Source organism: Sorex fumeus, unplaced genomic scaffold (genome assembly GCF_029834395.1).
Source record: "Sorex fumeus unplaced genomic scaffold, SorFum_2.1 ptg000014l, whole genome shotgun sequence".
Taxonomy (NCBI): Eukaryota; Metazoa; Chordata; class Mammalia; order Eulipotyphla; family Soricidae; genus Sorex; species Sorex fumeus.
The window spans coordinates 549,985-574,995 of NW_026606071.1; the positions used below are offsets into that span (position 1 = coordinate 549,985).

The window sequence follows — 25,011 nt, forward strand, 5'->3', positions numbered from 1 at the left end:
AGAGAAGCTTTGGGAAAACTGGATTCACATCTGTTCCCTCATCGTGACCAGCGACTGTGACTCAATGCTGGTGTGTTTCCATCCCTGTCCCTTTGGGCACGGACACAGTCCCAAGATTTGTACCCACGCGGCTGCTGCTGCTGCCAGACCTCAAGCCACTCTGCCCGAGCCAACTTTGATGCCATCTCAAGACCTATAGCTATTTAACCTCCAGTCTCTAAAAAGAGACTGTGTTTATCAAGAATTCACTCAGGAAACCTGTGATGATCCATCAGAATTTCTGTGCTGGAGAAGCCAGACTCCAGCTATGGCTATCACACAGTTTTTATACAAGAAAAATAAAGTTACTACCACATTGGAATAGAAACTGTTTAAAATAACATTTAATCTTAGTTTCACTGTATAATTTGGCTAGTTAAAGTATGAAACAACTCCATTTAATTTTTTTTCCTTAAAAAAAGAATTCTCAGGGCACCTGCCAGAATTTTTCAATAGACAGTGACTATTCTCTACATTAAGTACAGACTGATGAAACCATACACAAAGAAACCACAGACAAAACAGCAGGATAATCTTGTATCTCTGCATCATTCCAGCTTGTAGCCAAAGAAAAACATAACTGAATTCATAGCAGTTCTTTTTCTTTCTTAATACAAATTACCCATGTATTCATAAGTCCCTGAATATAGGTCAGTTTGATATTCAAATATAAAGTTGTTAAATACTTTTATCAGCTCATGATGTGGTTCAGAAGCAGAGCACTTGCATTTGTAAGCCCCTAATTTTGAACTTCAGCACCAAAAAAGAAAGGGCAGGGGGTGGAGGGGAGGTGTGGTGGATGAAGAGAAGTAGACTTCAATACTGAAAGAACAAAGTATCTGGTTAGTTTTTAAATTAAATGAAGTGTTTTGCCCTCCATGTCAACCATCAACAATAAATAGTCCTCGACGCCTTTTTCCTCTTTCAACAGATTAAACAGTAGTTAGCAATAACTTTTCACTTTTCCCATGATGGCTTCAGTTTTTTTATTCTTTCAAGTAACTGCCCATTAGAATTATGGATATCAGTTAGCAAGCTGATGGCATAATAGCTTTCTTTAGTTTCTGAGACTTTTAGTGTTAAAAGATTTTATTTTCTAATTTGTTGTTTTGGTGAAGTGCTTTTCAAAATATTTAAAATAGATCTTGTAATAGCAGATCTAGGATCAAGTGCTCTATTAAGACAGTCTTAAAGTTTATTTCAAACAAAAAAACTTTACAGTATTGAATAAAATTCTGAGGATCTCAGTTAAAGAAACCATTCAAAATGTGATAGTCTAGAGTTTATTTTATGTTATGGCAGGTACACTTGAATTTCAAAAATTTAAAACATATAAAAAGTGGTTAGGGACTAACATTTGTATCAACAATTGGTAAATGCTAAGATTGTTTATTATACAGCAGGGTACAATGATAGTGCTAATGCCAACAGGGCACCATGGAAGTTAGTCTAAAAATTATCACGAGGCTTTATACAAGCAACAAGATATGCTGCTGTTTCAGAATTTCTGGACATAATCTGCTTCTAGCGCTAAGCAGTCCTTTAACATTTTTAATGTTATACAGTGTTACAGTATTTAGTTTGGCAAATGTTCCAAAATAAAGTAGAAATGTATTCATAACAGCACAGAAATGCACATCCAATTTTTTTGTTTTCATTAGAACCATAGGTACAGACCAGAACTCTTCCCTATATGAAATAATTTACACACAGATGAATGCTATATTATCACTATCTAAAATAATCACTAAATACAATCCTTTTTCAGAAATAAACAGGCAGAAGTTTCTTTTCATTATCAAATATCAAAAACATAGAGAATGTATGCTTCTCAAATGATACTCTAAAATTATAATTTTAATGAGTACAGTAAATGTGCAATGTAAATCAACCAAGCATACTGCAGTACAACCATATTAAGAAACAAATGATCGGAAAATACAACCATAAGAAAAAAATTTGTAATCCACAAAACTATTCTTCAGGCCTTAAGATAAAATAGTGCCACTGTTTACAGGTAAAACTGAGGCAACAGAAAATACGTGCTTGTCTTCACTAAGTTGGTATTTTATGCAGAAGATGTGACACTTTGCTTGTAGACAGCATGGTACGCATTTCTCAGCAAGACATAAGGAAAGCAAGATTCCAAAAGATCCATGGTTAGGAATGGCGATTCCTGCACAATCTGTAAAGAACATTCCAAACAATACATCAAAATTAGCTATTTTCAAGGGGAATAATGACTTGTAACTCATCAATTCCAAACTGTTCTCATTAGCAATTATTTTAAAACCGGGAATGTAAATGTGCCATAGCGCATGCTATCAGAATGCCTAAAAAGTAATGCCTATGATAAAATCAGTTAATCAACAGGAAATTTTAAAGCACTGTTATATATTATCACTGTTAAATCGCTCCAGCCCCCATTGTCTGATTTTTAATTTGAAATAATTTTTATTGACTCACCATGAGACACTGGAGCAACAGCAGTAGCTGGAGCGATAGCACAGCGGAGGGGCGTTTGCCCTGCACGAGACCGACCCAGCCCACCCAGGTTTGATTCCTCCGCCCCTCCCTGAGAGCCCAGCTAGCTACCGAGAGTATCTCGCCCTCATAGCAAAGCCTGGCAAGCTACCCGTGACGTACTCGATATGCCAAACACAGTAACATTAAGTCTCACAATGGAGACGTTCCTAGGCCTGCTCAAACAAATCAACGAACAATGGGAGGACAGTGCAGTTATATCCTCATAATATATTAGACATAAAAAAAATCATCTAGAATGTATATGGTCCATACCATCAGATCTAACTGGGGACCAAGAATAAGCTAGAAAACAAAAGCGAACATAAGATCAAGAGTAATTAAGAGGAAAGCTATAAATTCTACACAAGTTCAAATGGGAAAAAGAGTAATGCAGGTCCAACCATTAGGAAAGTTCATGTGGAAAATGATCTGAGATGCTAGGGGTGATGAATCATTAAGAGAGCAAAGATCTCTGCAGGTGAAGGAAGTATTAGAAAGAGCCAGACACCTAAAGGAAGGACCTGACTAGGGACACAGAACTATAAAAAAATTTTATTAGATGGCTGAATGGAGTAAAAAAACAGAAAACTCTGAAAACCAGAAGAGGAGAAATGGATACAGTGATAAAATACAAGGCCCAAGGGTTTTTTAAATAGGTTGAAAAACTGCAATGGAAAGTTCCCCATTCAGCACCAGAGATGTATGTGCAGCACATGCCTGCCTGGCACCGCACAGTCCCCCAGCACCAACTCTGGGCCAGGTCAGCTGTGCACTAGGAAACTAGTAAGGAGCGCTGGGTGTGGCTACAACACACTTGAAAAAAATTTCATTTTTACCATTACAAGTGGTAATCATCTTTTACTCTGCTGTTTTCTGATTTTTATGACCACTATGATAAAATATAAGGGAGAATTACATCTTTATAGTAATCTTCAGAAAAGTGTGGCTGGGGTGAACTTTTGCTGTTATTTAATTAGTAAAATGCCAAAAGTAACTATCAGGAATGACCGGCACTTTCACTGTTAGTAGAAATTAAAATGACACTTACCATATCTAGCAGTAAATAGACAGATTCTCTGTTTCTTGTTGTTGTTTTATCAGTCTCCTGGCCAATTTTCAGTAGACTGGAAGATGCAAGCTTGAAAAAACACAGATATTTTAAATATTTAAATAAAATATTCAAATCATTGGTTTATTTTCAGTATGCTTAACTTGCAACACCTTTCAATCATTGACTGGCAACATACAATACAGCAACTACAAAGTAACAAAATAAGCCTAGATCCTCCATATTCAAGGAATATTTAGAGATGAATTGAAGTGTAAACAGATGTGATGATAAAATAGATTTAAACAAATGATCCTGTTGGTCTTTTAAAACTGAATTTTGTGGACAGCAGTCGATACCTATCTCACATATATAGGGCTTTGGGTCAATCCCAATACTCAAAAATAAAGATACAACATTTTTTTCAGAGAAAGTCTTTTTTTACTTTTTATTGAATCACCATGAGACAGTTTTAAGTTTTCATGTTTGGGTTACAATCACACAATGATCAAACACCCATCCGTCCACCTGCGCACATTCCCCACCACCAATATCCCTGGTATAACCCCCTTTCCCACCCTCCCTCTGTCTCCATGGCAGATATGATTCCCCATAATCGTCAGAGAAAGTCTCTGAAAAATACTTTTGAACTATTTTTTCTCATCCAAATATTTGTATTAATTATATTAAATTCTAAAATAAGAAAGTTTCACAGTTTCAATTAATGGGAATACTATGAGTACAGCAAGCCTTGACTGAAGAAAGAGAATGAAAAGAAAAATCTTCAAATTTTTCTCTGAAAAGAAGCAATGTTCTCCCTCAATTTAGTATTTGCTTTACAAATTAAGAAATATTAACAGGATTTTAATTTTTAATTTTTTTTAATGTGAAAATAAGCAAATGTTCCAGGTATATTACGGTATATCTTTCTTTTCAGTAAAATAAAGAATACATTGATAGAGGGTGGAAAAATGAGCTACCATGGACATAGAAATGAAGCCATGATTTTATGAATTAGAGCAAAGGTTCCTAGACTTATATGATCACTTCTCCTTTTTAGGAAAACGAAAACCAACCTAGTGCCCCACTGGAAATTTACCTTCTTGGAGAGAACAAAAATCAGAAAGTGCCCTCCTACTGTGCCAGAAGCTACTACTGCCCCTTGGCAAGCACAGGGCTAGACTAAGCACTATTATCCTCTTGTAGCTAGCAGTTTTTCAGTTTTTGAGTTGGCCACTATTTACAATCTTTTTTAAATAAATGGAATTAAGAAAAATATAACAATTTAGAAGGAACATTTTTCTGGTTGCTTCAATTTTCCATTGTCTTACTTTTATCTCTTTAAGATTGCTAGGTTTAAAAAAGTAAAGATACATAGAACTGAAGAGGAATGCTCCTGTCTTGCAATCGGCCAAACTAGAATCAAACCCCAACTTCACAAATGGTTCCCCTAGCCCTGCTAGGGTATCCCTGAGCACAGAGCCAGGAATAAGCCATAAACATTGCTGGGCGACCCCCAAAACAAAAATCAAACAAGGAAAAAAATATCCGACTTGATTTTTCAATGCCCTGCCTTCAACTGTTTCTCTCTTCATAAACAACAACAAAAAATTACCATTATACTCAAAATTGTGATTTTTAATATTCTTTTTTGGGGTCTCCCAAGCTGTGCTCGGGAAGTCTGGGGGACCCTCTAGAGGACTGGCAACCAACTAGGCTAGTGGTTCAGTGCCAAGGTCCCAAGGACAGTTTCTGCCCAGAGCCTGTGGGATTCTGTAGCACTGTCCTCCCATTGTTTATTGATTTGCTCGAGCAGGCACCAGTAACGTCTCTATTGTGAGACTTGTTGTTACTGTTTTTGGCATATTGAATACAGCAGTGATACTATGAGCCTCCCAGGGCTGCACCCAACGATGCTGAAGGATTATGTGGTGCCAGGGATCAAGCTGGGGTCAGCCACAGGAGGGGCAAACTACCCTTGTACTATCTCTCTAGGGCCTTCATTTTTCTTTGTAAAATGTCTTAGCCATACTAAGATACTTACCGCCAGAAATTCTTTAAGACGGTCTTCAATGCTTCCTTTGTGTATTGTGAACAAAGCTGCAGCAATCTGGTTAATAGCTTTGGCCAAGCAATGTATGTTGTTGCAGTGACCTGAAAAAAAAAGTAAAAATAGTTGTCTGTGGTTTCTCTGTGATTACAAAATATGAACTAATAGACAGAAGGCAAATGAACTGACAATCTACCTGGCATGATCAAAACTAAAGTCAGGCTACACGTAACCTTACTTCCCTTCAAGAGGCAGGCACACACTTCTAAAGTAAGTGCAGCAAGAGAGCAACAAAGGACTGTCAGTGTTAAATGAACAAAACTCAAATCCCCTCAAACGTTAATTTTACAGTATCTCAAGAAACTTAAAATTGTGCTTAGCTACTTTACATTTTCTCATTTAGTCCGTAAAGTAATTCTGAAAGTTTCAAACTTCCTCACCATTACCTACGATGCATACAATTAGGCACTCAGATTCACATTCACACATTTCAAACATCTGGAAATTAGAATTTAGAAAACTAAGAAGAAGATTATTTAAGGTTACATAGCTTAGAGTGGTTCAGCCACATCCTATTATTAAAAAAAAATACTAAACAGCATCAGTTAATTTAATACTCATGAAATTTCCATCGCCAAAACAATTTTAAACCACTATTACCTTCTATTGCAGGGCTATACTGAGACATCACATTACTGGCCAGTGTTGGCAAAGAAACTGCCACAAAGACCATGAGGAGGCAGGCAATTTTATATTCTTCTTCAGGACTTATGTTTTCTAAAACAGAAAAGTTTAAGATAAAACAAGGTAAACTTTTCAAGATTACTGAAGAGCTGATAGTTCAAATAAGAGGAAAGAAATTTTAATTTTTGTACAATGTATTTTCGGAGATTTTATAAAGCTGATGACAATTTTATCCCAATGCAGAATAAATAAAAACAGTACACACTAGTACTGGTTACTGTTAATTACTCAGACATGTATAAAAGACCTCTAATCAAATTTTTTTTTTATTGTTCAAAAGACGACATAGCGAAAATATTAGGATAACAGGAACCTCAAAATCTCCGAATTAAAATCAACAACTATTCCAGAAGGAAATTTTATTAAACTTATAAAATTTTTAGAAGAAAATTATGTGAAACCTATAAAATTAAGTTTTCTCATAAATTACAATGTAAAAATTGTAAAAAATCATAAAAAAATTTCTAAAATATAAAACTGCTCTAAAATTTAACATTTAGAGAGTGGACAGATTTTTAACACTCTCATTTGAGCGAAAGCACAGCGGGTAGGGTGTTTGCCTTGCACATGGCTGACCCGGGTTCGATTCCTCCGTTCCTCCCGGAGAGCCCGGCAAGCTACCAAGAGTATCTCGCCCGCACAGCAGAGCCTGGCAAGCTATCGTGCTGTATTCAATATGCCAAAAACAGTAACAACAAGTCTCACAATAGAGACGTTACTGGTGCCTGCTCGAGCAAATCAATAAACAATGGGAGGACAGTGCTACAGTGCATTTTGGAAAACAGAAAAAATGTTATAAATAAAAGTGGTGATGACTTAGCTTTTCAGTTATAATCTTTCTAGAATATTTTAATGAGCACTCAAATTGTTGATTCTCTAGGCACTTTTAATTGTACTAGGAACTTCTAATTACTGTTCCTAGCACATAGATAAAAACTGAATAATAAAAAAAGCCAATATATTTTTAAAATTTGGTTCATTATTAAAAATAAACAGTGATCATGTGACCATAATATACTACAAGAAATAAAAATATTAAAATGAAATAAATACCATGTAAGATGAAAGTGGGCAACTAAATATGAGAAACCTAAAATCTTATTTACTTGGTCAACAAATCCAGAAGTACCTAGAGCATTCTAAATGCTGGCCTTAAAATCCCTTAAAAAGTACAGCAGTCGGGCATCTGCCTTGTGTGCAGCCGGCCCAGCCCAGCCAGGTTCGATTCCTCTACCCCTCTCGGAGAGCCCGGCAAGCTACCAAGAGTATCTCGCCCGCATGGCAAAGCCTGGCAAGCTACCCATGACGTATTCCATATGCCAAACACAGTAACAACAAGCCTCACAATGGAGACGTTACTGGGCCCACTCGAGCAAATCAATGAACAACAGAAGGACCGTGACTGTGAATATTATGTAATAATGCTCAAAATATTTATGGAGAGCAATAGTTTGAGATACCAAACATTTTTTAAACATATCAAATTTGCTATCTACTAAAAAATCTCATCAACATACTAATGCTATTATTTTCCCATCTAAAAAAAAATTCTATTGATTTTACTCCAACTTTCAACTTACCATTTTATTTCATTGTCTATTCCCTTTTAGAGTAAAACTTGGAGAAAATTTTATACTTATTATCTCCAATTCCTTTTTTTCCTAGCTAAACACTCTTAAGCCCTGAGTAATCAGTCTGCTGTCTCTAATAGCATCATAACTGAATTACACATAGGTGATTTCCACTTCCCTGAGGTTTCTTCTTCTCTGGTTCTTCTAGTTTTTTTTTTTTTTTTTTTTTTTTTTTTAGTGTTTTCTTCTTCTCAGGAGCTCTTAAAGTTAGGAGTGTCCCATGGTTCAGACCTTGATCCTCTCCATGTCTGCTTCTATAATAAATGGCCTTAGTAATCTCATTAAGTCTTTTGGCTCAGTTCTCTGTATGATCATTATGCTATAATGTAAGTGCCAGAATCAGAGATTTTTGTCTTAACTGCACTAATACATTCCAACAAAAATGCTTAATGTACAGCAGACATTTGAGTAAGTATTCACATCTTGGTACACCTCTGTGCACCCCAAGTTTTTTAATAAAACTCCGGTATATTTATTAATGCACTACTTTACCTGATTTTTGTGAGGAGAGAGCGACCACCAAAGCAGGATCAATCTCGCAAGGTAATCCAGCAGCTGATGATAGCTCATATACATTCATGGCAACCTAATAAAAAACATACATAAGTAAAGCATAGTAGAAATATTCTAACCTGTCGCAAAAATCTTATTTTAATAAGAATCAAGATACCACTGAGACCGCACACATGAACATTAAAATATTTTGAAAATCTGGTTAAAGCAGTAACAGCATACATAGACTAAATAGATAACTTAGTACTTCATGAGTACTGTTTATAACGTCCTACTTTTATTATTTTTTTTCTGCTTCTTTCTTTTATTAAGTCTCCTTCTTCAAATTGTCACCTGAAGAAAGGATTCTATTCACAATAAAAACCATCCCTTGCAACAGTCTGCTGATACTGAAGAGGTTCTCTGCATAGTCTTAAGCATTCAATCTCTGCGTAAACAAGTCGAGATTGCCACGGAACTTCCACTACTTATTTAAAACCCCTGGTGCAGAGTATCTCCACAAAGGCCCTTCACTGCACAGGGGAATTCAGGGGCAAGTCAGCAGCTGACAAGTCCCAAGCGCAGCCTTCTCACGCAGTCAGCGTGGGGCCAGCAGTGCCTATCGCTTTAGCTGCCCCTACTGCTAGGGTTCTGTGAGTGCCATCAGAAAACGCCTGAACTCAGTACCCTACAGAGATGACATCTGCAGTTTTAAGGAAACAAATCCAAGCCTAGCCCAGAAGTGAGAGCACAAATCCATCACATGAATGGAAGCCGGCTGTCAGTTGGCCGACCCCGGCTGGGTCTTAAGGGAAACCTGTCATTGGGGCCACCGCATCCTGGCAAGATGGGGTTCGGTCCTGGAAAGGGGCCAGTTGGATCAAAACGTGACCTGAGTGGGGAGAACTGACCTGGTGTCCCCCCGGGCCCAGGTATAAGTGAACTGATTGGGCCTCCGACATAGGGAAGCGTTAGTCTTTCATTATATTCTCCACCAATGATTCCCGGAGGAAGAAGAGAGCTGGAGGGAAAAGGCCTGGGGTGCAAAGGGTTGGAGTAGAATGGAATGGGGTGAGGGGGGGATGGCAGAAAGATCAGATGCCGTCCTCGCTGAGCTTCTTTTCTCTGTTTGTGTCGCTTCTTGTAGCGCTCTTTCCAATACATATCTCGAGCTCTAACGGAGCTATCGTGGAAATCCCACAAATACAAGCACCGCCAAAGGAGCTGGTCATGGATGCAATGTAGAGATCGTGGCAAACTGCAGACAAAGACAGAACAGAGCGAATATCCAGAAGTCGAAACATCCGTAGTTTCAGCTACAGTGGAAGGACCAGCAGCCCAAATACATCCAGTAGGCTCAGTGCTTGTCAGGTGAAAGCTAAAAGCGGATACACCAGTTGGTCTTTGAAGAGGCGAGAGAGCTTCTGAAGATCTTTGTATATCTTGGCTGCATTTTCCCCTGGTTCCTCTTTGCAAATAAAAGATTCTGGCAGCAGCTGCAATTTTTTCACACTTCTGATCTCAGAACTATTTTCAATGTAGCGTTGATGACCATCAGGGCTCCCAGAGGCACACAGGTAAGCGCAGCAGTGCCACCCTCGCAGAGACGGTGCAAGTACGGCAGCTTATACACACCGCCTGACATCCAAGTCTCGGGCATGGATACAACTTTGGTTTCAGACCCCTGAGGTTTGTAGCCCGACTCAAGCATGAGGAGATGTATCAACACTATCAAGGCATCCTTGGTGTTGGCACAGTCGGCTGACTGATACAGGAGCTCGAGAATGGGGCACCTGCCCTTCCACCGACTCACTGCACAGCATTGGTTCTGAGGGACAGAAACCTGGAGCGCCCTCTCCAATATCCGCAACATCCAGAATCAACTCCACTTCCAAAGTCTGACTAGGTCCCGACATGATGTCATCACTCCTGACATTGGCCTGGGATGCCGTTTCCTGCACTGAACCACTCAGCTCTTTGTTCTGTGTGCTGGACTGATAGGAGCTGGCGGCCAGAGAGGGTTGGTCATTATCCTGGAGTGAAGAATGCTCTGAATCCTGGATGGGAACGGGGTTCCCGGGACGCCGGGCCATGGTTTCCGCGAGCCCAGACCCAGCCCCAGCCCCCGCCAGGGCCCGCGGCGGCCCCTCACCACCCCCTCGCTCACATCACAGTCCCCTAACGTCCTACTTTTAGATCAAACAACAGACACTTTCTGTGGCAAATTTTAAGAGAATTATTCTAAACTTATTACTCTTCATGGGAACACAGACATAAGATAACAAGTCAATAGAAATGAGTAAATGAAACAACTGAATCAAAATAAGCAGACATATGTCCATTATTTAAAAACATCACATTGTCCTAATGTTTTATTATATTCATAAATGTGGTAAGTTATTTGGGGAAATGCCAGGGTTTGAAAGAGTGCCAGGAATCATACATGTATAGCAAGTACTTAAGGAGCATTAATTTAAATTTATAATGATAAATTTTTTTAGTATCATACAAGGATTTCAAATTTTCTTACTCAGTTTCTATTAAAAAAAAAGCACCAAAAAATTTGCTTTCATGGTGTAACAACAAACAATAAATAATATGAAGCAAAATTCTATCATCTCAAATTAAATGAATGTTACCATGGATTAAATTATGTACAAAGCTCTTTGCGATTCATTAATCCAAATACAAAAATTAAAAATGTATCACAGTCCCTAACAGAGCTAAAATTAAAAAGGACTACTTGTAGTCTAGAGCAATAGTACAATGGGTAGGGCATTTTTGCAAAAGTGCAAGGCAAAAATGTACCCAGGTTAGATTCCCAGCACCCCATATGTTCCCCTGAGCATTGCCAGGTTGATCCCTGAGCATAGAGCCGAGAGTATGCCATGAGCATAGCTAGATGTGCCACCTGCCCAAGAAGTGAGCAAAACAAGAAACACTACTTAGAGGCTGGAGAGACAGTACAGGTGTTAAGATGCTTGCGTTGCAAGCAGTCAACTTGGTTTGACCCCAAGCACTACATAGGTAACCCAAGCACTGCTATGTGACCCCTGATCACAGAGCCGGGAGTAAGTCCTGAGCATAGTCAGTTGTGGCCCCCAAACTAAAAGGAAACGTCCTGGCCTCAAAATTACAATTTAAAAGACTATTCAAAAAAAATGTTTTTTCAGGGGAGGGATGTGACTCTGCAGTAGAGTACTTCACTTGTAACGTGTGAGGCCCTGGGTTTAATTCTCGGCACTGTATGGCCCTCTTTCAAGCATTAAGCCAGGAGTAGTTTCTGAGCACTGCCAGATACCGTAACAAAACCAAAGTGAATAAATAAAAAGGTTTCTTGAAACAGCTAAACATTAAGTTACATAGGAAACAAATTTGCTCCAAAATTATAGAGGAGAAATGAAGATTCTGGACATAGAAAAGTGTACATGGACATTCACTTTAGCATTTATAAACAGCCAAAAATTGGGAAAAGTATGTTTTCCCAACTAACAGAAAAATGTAATAAATTCATGCAATGGACATGATCTGGTTAAGGGGTCAATGAATGCTCTCCACGTAGGAGGCCTGAGTTTGATCTTTAGAACTACATTGTCTCCTGCAAACTGCCAGAAGCTATCCCTAACTGCTGGCAATATTCCCTGAGTACTGCCAGGTGAGGTCACCCCCCCAAAAAAAACTCAAATCCAAAACCAAAACCAAACAAAAACCACAAAAGGATATTAAAAAAAAAGTATGTGGTCAGAGGGATTGTACAACAGGTAGAGTTGGTTTACTTACCTCGCACATGGCCGACCTGGGTTTGATTCCTGGCACCAATATAGTCTCCATAGCTCTGCCAGAAATGAGTCAAGTGCAGAGCTAGGAGTAAGCCCTAGGCACCAGTGGGTGTGTCCCCCAAACAAACAAATTCCCCCCCAATTTAAAAGTCAGTCACTGCCCTCCCGTTGTTCATCAATTTGCTCGAGTGGGCCCAGTAACGTCGCCATTAAGACTTGTAACTGTGTTTGGCATATCGAATACGTCACAGGAAGCTTGCCGGGCTCTACGAGATGGGTGGAGTAATCGAACCTGGAAAGGCCAAGATGGCCGCGTGCAAGGCAAACGCCCCACCTCTGTGCTATCGCTCCAGCCCAATTTAAAAGTATAGCCTATAATTGTATTTCAATTTTTATAAGCATTTTCAACATCAAATCTTAAAAAGATTGAATTTAATTTAAAAAAAAACCTGACATTTCACTGGCTTATTTTTCTTGTTTTGCTTTAGGACCATGACCATGCACAAAAACATTAATATTAATATTTTTGTGCATGGTCATAATTGATATTAATATTAATACAGATCACCAGAGAAAATTAGCTTTCATAATAACTGTCAATGGCAGTAGACATCTGGGTACTGAGTTGCACTTTTGTATATTTGGGGATACTTTTTTTGTACATGAGGGGGATCAAGTTTGGGACCTTACGCAGAGATGGTCAGGGGCTACTCCTGACTTTATGCTCAGAATTGACCCTGTCAGTGCTTAAGAGAACCACATGCAGTGCTGAGGATTCACACCAGGATAGACTGTATGCAAAGCTAACTGTCTTATCTCCTGTAATAATTCTGGCCTTGGATGTCAAGCTTTTAAAGACACATTCTGAAAAGGTACTGGTTCTGTACTCTGGAATCACGAGCAAGGGAGACCATATTCAGTATTGAGAATCGAACCAAGATAAGCTTAATGTAAGGAACATGACCTCCCTGCTATAATCCCCAGAACTACTTTATATTTAAAATAGTAAAAATCTACTGAAAATTTATATTACCTTCATATCAGTTTCTCTTGGAATGTGATCCTTGAAATCTTCAATTGAACTTACAAGAAAAGGAATGTGGTAGGATAATACCTAGGCAAGAGAACAAATAAGAACATAGTGATTTTTCAACTGGTCCATAAGTTTATTAACTATCACCAATTATTTTAAAATTTTTTTTAACTGAATCACCCTGAGATACAGTTACAAAGTTGTTTATGACCGGGTTTCAGTCATTCCATTTCTAACACACGTGTACATTTCTCCAGTATACATTTCCCACCAACAATGTCCCCAGTTACCTTTCCTTTTCTTCTTACCAACTATTTCATAAAAAGGGTTTTTCTATTTTCTTTTCTTTTGATTTTTAGGCCATATCCTATGATGCTCAGAGGTCACTGGGCTCGGAGTAACTCCTGGCAGTGCTCAGGGCACCATGTGGGATGCCAGAAATTGAGCTAAAGTTGGCTGTGAACAAGGCAAGCACCTTATCTGTGGCACTAACTCCCCAGGCCTTATTTCATTATTTTTCAAAAGCACTACAATACATTAAAATAAAATGCAGTTGATGGCAAGCTGTATGTATAAGCAAAAAGTGAATACACACTAATGAAGAATAAAGCTTCAAAGAGTTGGGGCTGAACAGACAGCACAGTGGGTAGTTGCCAGAGTACTGCCAACTATGGCCTCTAAACAAACAAAACAAAAACAAACAGAACAGCAGCACGAATTCGAGCAATTTATGCCCCCTGATAAGAACTATATATTTAATTTCAATATCAAAATAAAATTCAAATATAAATTTCAACTTCAATAGTAAAGAAGATAGTTATTCGTTCCTCTATTTGGTGCCAGGGAATAAATCATATAGACAAATTAAGTGCTCTATATAGGTCTATACTATCTATCCCTGCCACCAAATAAATAAATAAATAAATTAAATAAACAATTTCTACAAGCTTTACATTAACTATGAAAACTGGAAATTTAATCATTTCCAACAAAAAATTTAAAGAGTAACTTATTTTCCCGAATATCAAAAGGGAATATTTGGATATAGAATATGTATTTATACTAAGTGTCTTACATCTCTAAGTGCTTCTTGTGCCAATGATCGGAAGGATAAAATTACACCAATTATCGTCATCCTCTTCAAAACACTGTCAACAGCTAAATTTGAAAGAAGGGAGGGAAAAAAGAAGACAAATGTGTGAATTGGATTCTTAACCTCACTTGTCTAGACTTTAAGCAACAATCCAAACAGACTCTTAAGAAAATTAAGAGAATAATCCTATTTATATAAGGAAAGAAACATGGATGTATTCAAATTTTATATTCATATACACATATACACAGGTGTATACATGTACCTGCAAGAATAAATATATACAACATACTTCTAGAAAGTTGTACAGAGAAATGCTGTGTCCCCTTCAAAGAGTAGAAATGAACTGTTTTGACTTTCTACAATACTAAATATGGCTTATTTAAAAAAATGCTTTTGGGGAAACACCAGATGGTGCCCAGGGCTTACTCCTGCCTCTATACTCAGGGATCACTCCTGTCTACTAGCTTGGAGGATCACACGGGTGCTGGAGACCAAACTGTGACTGGCCATGTGCAACGTTAGTGTCCTATCTGCTGTACTATCCTCTGGCCCAAATATATATGGCTTACTTTAATCTTTATCATAAGCATCTATAAGTCAAAATAATTATCAGAATTATGAGAGCAGTATTGATGTATAGCACAAAAATATTACACAATCCATATGAGCAAAAACCAGTATCTTTAAATATTTTTAACTATTTCTAGCACTCCACAGTGCTAGAAAGATACAAGTTGGGGCCTGCGTACATGTTCGGTATGAGGAAGGCCTGGATTCAACCACCAGTACCACATGGCACTCAGTTATCAGAGGGAGCAAATTCCCCACACTGAGCTGGGAGCTTGCCCCTCAACACAGCTGGATGTGCCCCCCAAATAAGACAAAGTTACAGATTCAATCAAAAGTTGGTTTACTTTAGATTTATAGCATTACTGTTTTTTTGTGCTGGAGCGATAGCACAGTGGTAGGGCGTTCGCCTTACAAGTGGCCAACATGGCCGACCCGAGTTCGATTCCTCCGCCCCTCTCGGAGAGCCCGGCAAGCTACCGAGAGTATTCGATATGCCAGACACAGTAACAACAAAGTCTCCAATGGAGACGTTACTGGGCCCGCTCGAGCAAATCGACGATCAACGGGAGGACCTTTACCTTTACCTTTACCTTTACTGTTTTTTTGTGGGGATGGAACTGAATTCCAGGACTTGGGCACAGAAACCATATATGAAGTCCTATTCCCAGTCCTACTTTCCAGGTTATATTTAATGGATTCATAAGCTAATGAATAAGAATAGTCATTTAATATCTTAGTGGAGCAATAGACAGTAGGTAGGGTGTTTGCCCTGCACACAGCCAATCCGGGTTCAATTCCTCCACCCCTCTCGGGGAGTCCGGCAAGCTACCAAGAGTATCTCGCCCTCACAGCAAAGCCTGGCAAGCTCCCTGTGACTATTGGATATGCCAAAAGCAGTAACAGATCTCACAATTTGTTGTGAGACGTTATGGGTGCCCACTCGAGCAAATCAATGAACAACAGGCGGACAGTGCTACATATGTACTAAGACTATGGTTACAAAAAAAAAAGATTGTGAAAATATAGGTCAGATACTTAAACAATACTTTGAGTGCAATACTTTTCTAGTTCTGTTCATAAACTTGAATACTTTTCTTAATCTACTACTTTTATTTATGCTTATGAAATGTGAGCAGAAGCTAAATACCCACTTTCAAGGCTTTCTTAATATTTATTTTAAAAGTATCATCAGTTACCCACATGATAATCTCTTAAAGAGTGCAGCCATCTGGTCTGGTTTGTCAAAGCTGGTCCTCATTTGTGTTAGCACATCAACATTCTCCACCACAAGTTTCTAAAAAGTGAAAAAAAAAAAAGATCATAGATCAGGCAGAAAACATATTCATGAAAATAAGATATACTACATTATGAAGTTCTGTTGTTTTAATGAAAATATCTTAAAATTATTTACATTAGAACAGCTGTTGTTCTTCAGTTTGAAAATTCAAGAAGAAATTTTTTAAAAAGTTATAAAGATGGTAAGATAAAGGATTATCTTATGCTTAAACACAGTATAGCACCAATAATAAAAAACAGACACTGAAATGGATACAGAGCAACAAATTCCAACCAAATCAAAAAGAGCTTGCTTATTGGGTAAAAGATAGTCTATGGTTCTTTACTACTATTTTTTATATATACATATGCATACATTTATTATATACTGTGTGTGTGTGTGTGTGTGTGAGAACCCGCGTGCATGAGTGCCTGTGTGCTTACAGTCAGAAAAAAGATGACTTGTTGGGATATGGTTCCACTACATGGGAATTATAATAAAGAAACATAGTAACATGCTTCCCAATGTAAGTTGTAAAATGGAAGTGTTAACTCTACTTCTTTTTCAGGTATCACTGAGAAAACCAAAGAGGAGAAGAAAGGAGCAAAAATAAGGCAAAGGAGTAAAGAATGAATGGTTATGAAAGAAAAGTATTAATTCATTTTAAAAAGTACTGTAAGGGGCTGGAGCAATGGCACAGCGGGTAGGGCGTTTGCCTTGCATGGCCGACCTGAGTTCGATTCCCAGCATCCCATATGGTCCCCTGAGCACCGCCAGGAGTAATTCCTGAGTGCAGAGCCAGGAATAACCCCTGTGCATTGCCGGGTGTGACCCAAAAAGCAATAAAATAAAATAAATTAAAAAAAAATAAAAAGTACTGTAAAATGCTCCTTTTAAAGATTGCAAGTAAGACCGAGACAGTTAAGTTAGACTTTGTTTCTAATTCTGGCAGAGAAAAGCCCGGAAAGCAGTAAACAGTTTCTAAAACAATGACAAAGAAAAGGAGACTTTCTACTTACTGCCCTGCTGCCCAGTACCTGTGCCATTTGTCTTTATTACTTATGCTCTGCCATTCTTACAGTTTCTAATTGAAGTGCTTTATAACTATATTTGATTACAACAAAGTTCTTTAAAATATGCAAAATTTTCTTAATTTGTGGCTTTCCATTTGTAGCACAACACAATGTGCATACTTAATAATGGTAACTAATTATCTTTATGTTCCTATATTAGGTAATTTACAATTAAATTGATCAGGATGCAAATGAGGTCAAGTGAGATCATATTCCAATTTTACATCTGTGGAAATTAAACCTCAAATAAATCAGATAACTTGCCCAAAGTTACAGAGATAGTAAAGAGAGAATTGGGGATTTGAATTCAGGTATGTCTCATTTTAAAATCCATACTCTGTTTCCCTAAAGTAAAGGTTCCAGGGCTGGAACTATAATACAGCCAGGTAGGGCACTTTGTCTTGCAATGCTGCCAACCTGGGTTTGACCCTGGTACCATATGGTCCCTGAGCACTGCCAGGAATGATTCCTGAGCTCAGAGGAAGGAACAAGCTCTGAGCACTGCTGGGTGTGATCCCCCTCTCCACACACACACACACACACACACACACACACACACACACACACACACACAAACTCCCCTAAATAAATAGATAACATAAAATAAAGGTTCCCAATCTGGAGTAAACTAGGAAGATCTGAATAATGTTAAAAACATATTAATACACACACTGCTGGGCTCAAGCCCCGACTTAAAAGGTCTGAGTAGATGAAAGATTACCTACTATCAACAAGTTCCAAAGCAATGAAGTTACTAATCTGGGGAAATATACTTCAAATAGTATTTTTTCTTTACAATACTGATTTTTCAAAAAAAATTGTTTCCTTCTGGAAGTGTAGTTTGTAAAGAGGGTAGGATGTTTTCTTTGAAAGCATCAACGCAGTTCAATCTGTCGCAACCACATATGGACGTACTGAGCCAACCAGAGTGACCCCTTAACACAGAGAGGATTAAGCCCTGAGCACCACCAAGTGTGGCCAAAAAAACAAAAAAGTCACTTAGGGCTGGGGATATAACTCAGTAGTAGACCAGATACCTCACACGTGTGAGATTCTTTATCTTTTGCTAAAACTCTCAAGAAAATCATTTTTAGCACTTAAAAGGGAATTAGATCATTTTAAAGATTAATATTAAGAAAAATAAGCTTGCCTAGTTCCATGCACTTGTCCTAGGGGATCAATAAAAGTTTAAGGTTAAAAAAAAAAGAAAAGAAAAAGGAGCTCAATAATTTCTGTATCATAATTGTGGAAAGTAAAACCCTCAAGCTACAAATTCAAGCAGATGACTTTGATGGAATTTTTAACGTGGTCTTTCTCACCAGAGTTAAGAAATAATGAGATTTTACAAATTAATTCACATCTTTAGTTTTCTCATCTACAATCAATTACATAAAACTTGCTATTTGAAGGTCAGGCTAGCAAAGCATGCTTTTCCTGAAAAGACTAAAGTTTGACTCTTAGCACCATATGGTTCCCTGAGCATTGTCAGGAAAGATCCCTGAGCACAAAGCCAAGAGAAGTTCCTGAGCACCACTGGATATTAGACTCGAAACCAAAGACTAACATATGTCAAGTAATATAATTTGCTTTAATTTAAAAACATCTGTAATTAATAAAATAAATTATATTACCTTAAGTTCAGCAACTTGTGATGAAATATGCCACATAAGGCTCTCACTGAGGAACTTCATACCATAAGGGCCCAGCAGTTCTGATAAGGATCTCATTTCTGAAAAGAAAAGTAATTATATTTTACTTTCGCAGGCAAATACTTCAAGAAAACAGACATTAACATACTGACACACTGAATTATAGAATCAAATTATTTATATAAAATACTTTTCCTACAGAAAAGATAACCAATGCACTCAAAGAGATATATGGTCTGATAATTCATATAACTGAATTAAAATAATCTTCCAATATCAGAATCATAAGCAAAAAGTATCAAAGTTTCTTAATTCCCTAGAACATATAGCAGTACTCTCTCACCTGATATGTCAGAATATTCCTCTGCATTAAACGTTAACTCATTTTCTGTAGGTAAGTTGACAAATGCTTTCATTGCAGGAAAATAAGCTATGTGGCCATTGCTGACTTGTCTTAACAAAGTTTCCAAATACCTAAGGAGAAAGGTAAATTTATAACCAGAAAAAACTTTCTGTTTCTCACCCTACTCCCCATCCTCAGCCCCAAGAAACTATTTAATTCAAAATTACAAAATGAATTCTCTGTACAATTTTATGTTTACTTGCAACTTGAAAAATACTTATTCACAAAAAAGTAACTTTCCCTAAGCAGCACATTACAAAAAAAACTTCACATCACTGCACATTTCCAAACGCGTTCCTTACCAATTTGTGTAAAGACTTGTAATGGTTGGTTCTCCATGACTGTCTAAATGTTGTGTTTGTTGAAGAAGAACATTATTAAATACTCTTGTAATATCAATTTGCACATAGTTTTCTATTGACTGAAGTACAGTCATGTATGCTCTCACACTTGTTAGAAGCTCTGATGGTTTTGCAATTTCCTGTGTAGCTTGATTATACATAGTCATTCCAACAATTGACCTGGGGGAATAAAGTACAAGATCAGGCTTTCTAAATTTATATGAATAAGCTATTCTAATTACTAAGCAATCAAATTAATTTTAAGTCATTTTTAAAGAACTATGAAATTGTCAACATCTTCTAAAGAAATAAGCTAAGATGAAACAAAAAAAACAATAGAAAGAATGAACACCTAGAAATTACAATGAAATAAAATGCAAGTGATTTTAACATTCTAAAAATAACAGAAATTTTTTAAAAATAAGGAAGCTAAAATGGTAGAGTTCTTGCTTAGCATGGTTATGGCCCTAAGTTCCAACTTCAGCACTGCATGGTACACTGCCTGGTACTTTACTAATAAAGGAATTAGCACTATAATTTCACAGATGAAAAAACTAAGGCTCAGAAAAATGATTAGGTCACTTTGGTAGTGATGGGTCAAAGGCAGCGTTTCCCCAAGTGGGTAGTTCTGCCTACCGGGGGGTACGGGAACCATGAGGGTATGGCCGTAGTAAACACTGGTGCAACTATGGGTGCTGTCTGTTCACACAGAGAACGTGATTTCTGAAGGAAGGGCACAGGGGTAAGGGGTGAAAAATGGAGTAATTTTTTTTTCTGGAAAGAGGCGCAGGCAATAGGCCAAATATGTTGGGAATCTCTGTTCTAGTGTTAGACTCACCATCTGCCACTCAATAAAAAGCATGACAGCAAAAGCAAAGCAACGAACAAAAAACTAAATAGTTCTTAATTAAAGTCCCCCAAACATGGTTTTATTTTATTTACATCCCAAGAGCAACTTTACAAGCCTAAAAAAAATGTAGTTTTGAAAATCATTTCCCAAATCACTGTTTTTTTTTTTTAACATTGTCGTCCCTATTACACTTTTTTGGAACATTAGATTTTTAAACATCTAATTTTTTTAAAAATCTAATTTTCTTAACTATTTTTAAAGACAGCCTTTAGAGGTTAACAACAATGAAAAGTTCGAGCAGATCCACCTCAAGACAAAAATGGTTGTCTTTGTGTAAAGATAAAGCCCCTACGTTCTATTCAAGTGATTAACACAAATCAATCTATAAATATTTACAAGGTATTTGAACGTCAGTTTCTCTGTGGATTAATGGGCCAGATTGTTCAAAAATAGTAAACAAGGGAATTGTATACTTAACTCTGCGTTCAACCCATCACTATACCTTCTAGTTGGGATAATAAATAACACAATTTAATTCTGAGACTATCTGGAGCTTCACTGTCAAGATCCCTGCCATACCAAAGGGAAGCAAAGGCTTAACACCAGACCCTTTTATACTCAACTGATGACTTAACACTTAATTCAGTGCCCACTTCTAAATTTTCCTATTTTGTTCTCTAGAGTCTTCTCACCTATTTTAATCTTAGCTTTTTAAGTAAGATGGTAGTATCAGAAACTACTCACATTACTTAATACAACATTTAGCATATAGTACAGAGGCAAATGTTATTTGTTCACTATGGAAGTTTGAAAACCCTTCAGCATTATTTGGTTTTAAGGACTTCAAGAAAACTTGTCAAGTATGAAACTTTGGAAAAATGATGAAGCAACATTTACTAGAAATTGCAAGATCTCTGAATTATACATACCATCATTTAAGAGGCATATCCAAACATACCTAACTTATAAAACTAATTAGAATTTGCATATCTTAGAATCTAGAATTCTAGTGAACAGAACAGATCTGAATTCAGAAAAGACTTAAGAATTCACCTAGTCTTGAAGTTTTAAACATCTGTGAGTCACTGTAGTATCTTACAAGTATCTAGCATGACAACTCAGTTCGATCCAGTATTGGTTAGGAAAAGCAGGCTGATTCCTTGTTAGGACCACTGTACACGGTTCATACACTTTTCCCATGTATACATGAGGTTTCCTCCAAAATTTGTGCTCTTTAGGTTACTGGGCAAGTTTAAACTGTCCAGGGTATGAGATTCTGAGTATCTGTGAGTAGTAAATCCTACAGGTAGTCCAGCGCTGGTTCTTGCCTTGTATCCCGAGTTAGCTGGTTAGGGGGCAGCCACCCAAGATCTTAAACTGATAAGATTGGAAATGTTTATGCAAATGAATATAAATGATTGTTGTTAGAAGTATTCAGTCTTTACTATTAGTTTGGTGGTATTTTTGTTATCAAAAATATGCAAGAGGAGGCTTGGAGAGATAGTACAGTGGACAGAGTGCTGGCCAACTAAGGACCCTGGCATCCAATATGGTCCTGAGCACCACCAGGAGTGATAACTGAGTGCATCACCAGGAGTAAGCCCTGAGCTCTGCAAGGTATAGCCCAATATACTAAAAAAAAAAAAAGCCCTAAGAACTGAACTTTTGCTTGTATCTTGTTTCTATACAGTAAAACTGTTTTCATCTTTCATACAACTTTTCATTACTCAGTTTCTAAGAATCTACCATTGAGGACTACATTTCTAAGAATCTACTTTGAGGACTTATTATACATATATAGTAGATAAAAAGTTTCATGAAGCAATATTTATATTACTATTTTCCTTTTTCTTCCACCTTTCCTTCGCTTTCTCTATTCTTTCTTTAAATGTTAGCTAAAACTTTCTAAACTGATGTCACAATTACCACCTGCCAGTTGAAATACACTTTAGGAAAAGCAAGCTTTCCTATTTTGAAAGACTTTCATGAAAGATAAGACTCACAGGAATCAATTATTCGTCCACTGTACAACTAGTTCATATAAGAATCTGTGTAAGCGAAATTGTTTATAAAACGCTTTTCTTCATAAAACAAAACTCTAAGTAGATAGTAAAAGCAGAAAACAAACTCATTAACTGAACCAGTAACCAAAAGTTTTATATTCTTTCTTACTTAGTAAAGCGGATTTCCAGATGAGATGTCAAATATTCTCGTGGTGTAAAGGTATGTTCCCAAACCACCATGTTTGGTACATAATTTATAGAGAAACATAACTCAGAAAGTGCAGTGTGCAGTTTATCAAGGCTGAAAAAATAAACAGACCATAAATAAACTATTCAGCATTCTATCAGGAATACAATACAAAACTGACTCTCTAAATTTACTGGACCCTCACTTGTGGACGGTAAATGCAGAATTCAAAATTTTTCTCTAATAAGCAAAGTTCAAAATACTGTAACTAAATTTTAAACTTTATACTGTAGAGTGTGTAGCACTCTAAGCAACTGTAAGGAAAATGACTATATGCATTTTCTTTAAAAATAAAAAATATTGTTTTGGGGAGGAAAATAAACATTAATTACAATCACAAAAGTAAAAAAAATGACAGATAAAAGAATTTATAATTACTAGCATTTCCCTATTATAAATGGGAAGGAAGGGGGAAGGAAAGGAGGAAGGGAAGAAGGGAGAAAAGGAGAGAGGGAGGAAGGGAAGGAGGGAGGGAGGGAGGGGAGGGCAGGCGGGCGGGAGGGAAAGAGGACAATTCTACCAGCACCAAAAACTAAAAACTCACAAAGGCAGGTGGCTTGCCAGGAAAGTCACTCAGCCACTGCACTGAATGCTTATGTACATACTTGCATGATGTGTACATACAAACAAACATGGATGGCTTACTTGGTCACTACCAGCCTGTTCTTCCTCATGCTCTCAACTCCTGGTTTTTCTCTTTCAGGTTCACCTTTCTTACCAGTTTGTTTTTTTGACTTCTTATTCACTGCCTGACTGATGGTTTTGGCACAATGCTTGGGGAGCAACTATATTTAAAAAAAAAAAAAGTCTTACATTTATGCCATTACTCTGAAGACACAGTAACCATTCAAGCAAATCTTAGCTCAATGAGGACTATTTATTCATGCAGCAAATATCAAGTCAGCACTAGGAACAGCACCACAAAAAGACACAAAGTTTGCAGAATCTCCTGCCCCCATGTCAGGCTGTCTTCACCAGGGCCCCTCGGAGAGGGGCAGGTTGAGTTTCCCTCCTCGGCCCAAGCAGAGCCCCAGCAGCCGAAAACTTGCAGAACCCAGCCACAGCCATGCTCAAGGCCACTTTCCACACGCTCAGACGAGGCTCACACCTGAAGGAACCAGCAGAGCAACCCAGGTATGCGGGACCTGTGGCTGAGATCTCCAAGCCTGCTCTGATTGGGACTGGGCCTCCTTCACCCAGATCCCCAGTTTTCCAGTAGCTTGGCAGTCACACCCACAAACTGACCCCCAGCGCCATGTAATCTCACCATCGGGCAAGACCCAGAGACCAAAAACCAAAGCTCCTGGAAGAGTGACACATTTTTTCCTGAGAGTGTGGACACACAACCTTACTTTTAAGTAATAAAACCTTACTTTTGAACTGTGAAAATCCTAAAGATAGTGATATTTTTTTCAATAGCCAATGGAGGTTTTCAAAAAAGAAATAATGAGATATACAAAGTTTTGAATGAAAAAATGAGAATTTTTCAAAAAACTAGCTAACAGCTAATTGTCCTACTTTCATGTAAGAATTTTTTTTACCTTGAAACAAATATTTAAATTTTTTAAAAAAATTTTTATTAGTGAAACACCATGAGGTACAGTTGTAGACTTACAAATTTTTGTGCTTGGGTTTCAGTTGTACAATCCTCCACCAGTGCCCATTCCCCACCTCCAATGCTCCCAGCATCCCTCCCACCCCCCTAGGCCCCCATCCCACCCCACCCCTGTGGCAGGGCATTCCCTTTTGTTCTCTCTGTCCTTTTGGGTGCTGTGGTTTGCAAAAGAGGCAATGAGTGGCAATCATGGTCAGTCTATGGTCTACTTTCAGCATGCACCTCCCATCCTTGGAGGATTCTCCCAACACCCTTTATTTGGTGCTCCCTTCTCTATCTGAGCTCCCTTTTCCCCTAGCATGTGTGGCTGTCCTCCAAGCCATGGAATGAACCTCCTGGTACTTATCTCAGTTATTCTTGGGTGTTAGTGTCCCATTTTGTTACTTTATATTCCCCAGACGAATGCAATCTTTCTATGCCTGTGCCTCTCTTTCTGACTCATTTCACTTCGCATGATACTTTCCATGTAGTACCACTTGTATGTAAATTTCATGACTTCATCTTTTCCAACAGCTGCATAGTACTCCATTGTAGATGTACCAAATT

General features: G+C 37.8%; 1 protein-coding gene and 1 pseudogene across 4 annotated transcripts in view; both read right to left on the reverse strand.

Moving 5' to 3' along the window:
* Positions 1 to 1,306: 1,306 nt before the first annotated feature.
* The window catches only part of NCKAP1 (NCK associated protein 1), an 86,951-nt gene continuing 63,246 nt past the window's right edge, over positions 1,307 to 25,011 (reverse strand). For all 4 annotated transcript variants that reach the window (XM_056111607.1, XM_056111606.1, XM_056111605.1 and 1 more), the window contains 13 exons: positions 23,496 to 23,635; positions 22,773 to 22,904; positions 19,712 to 19,930; positions 19,350 to 19,480; positions 18,989 to 19,086; positions 16,209 to 16,302; positions 14,418 to 14,500; positions 13,343 to 13,423; positions 8,531 to 8,624; positions 6,324 to 6,440; positions 5,658 to 5,767; positions 3,614 to 3,703; positions 1,307 to 2,224 (listed from right to left, as the gene is read on the reverse strand). In XM_056111607.1, coding sequence (XP_055967582.1) covers positions 2,108 to 2,224; positions 3,614 to 3,703; positions 5,658 to 5,767; positions 6,324 to 6,440; positions 8,531 to 8,624; positions 13,343 to 13,423; positions 14,418 to 14,500; positions 16,209 to 16,302; positions 18,989 to 19,086; positions 19,350 to 19,480; positions 19,712 to 19,930; positions 22,773 to 22,904; positions 23,496 to 23,635 — 1,506 coding nt within the window. In that variant the 3' untranslated portion in view covers positions 1,307 to 2,107. The remainder of the gene's footprint in view (positions 2,225 to 3,613; positions 3,704 to 5,657; positions 5,768 to 6,323; positions 6,441 to 8,530; positions 8,625 to 13,342; positions 13,424 to 14,417; positions 14,501 to 16,208; positions 16,303 to 18,988; positions 19,087 to 19,349; positions 19,481 to 19,711; positions 19,931 to 22,772; positions 22,905 to 23,495; positions 23,636 to 25,011) is intronic.
* LOC130020925 (F-box only protein 7-like) lies at positions 8,647 to 10,623 on the reverse strand (annotated as a pseudogene).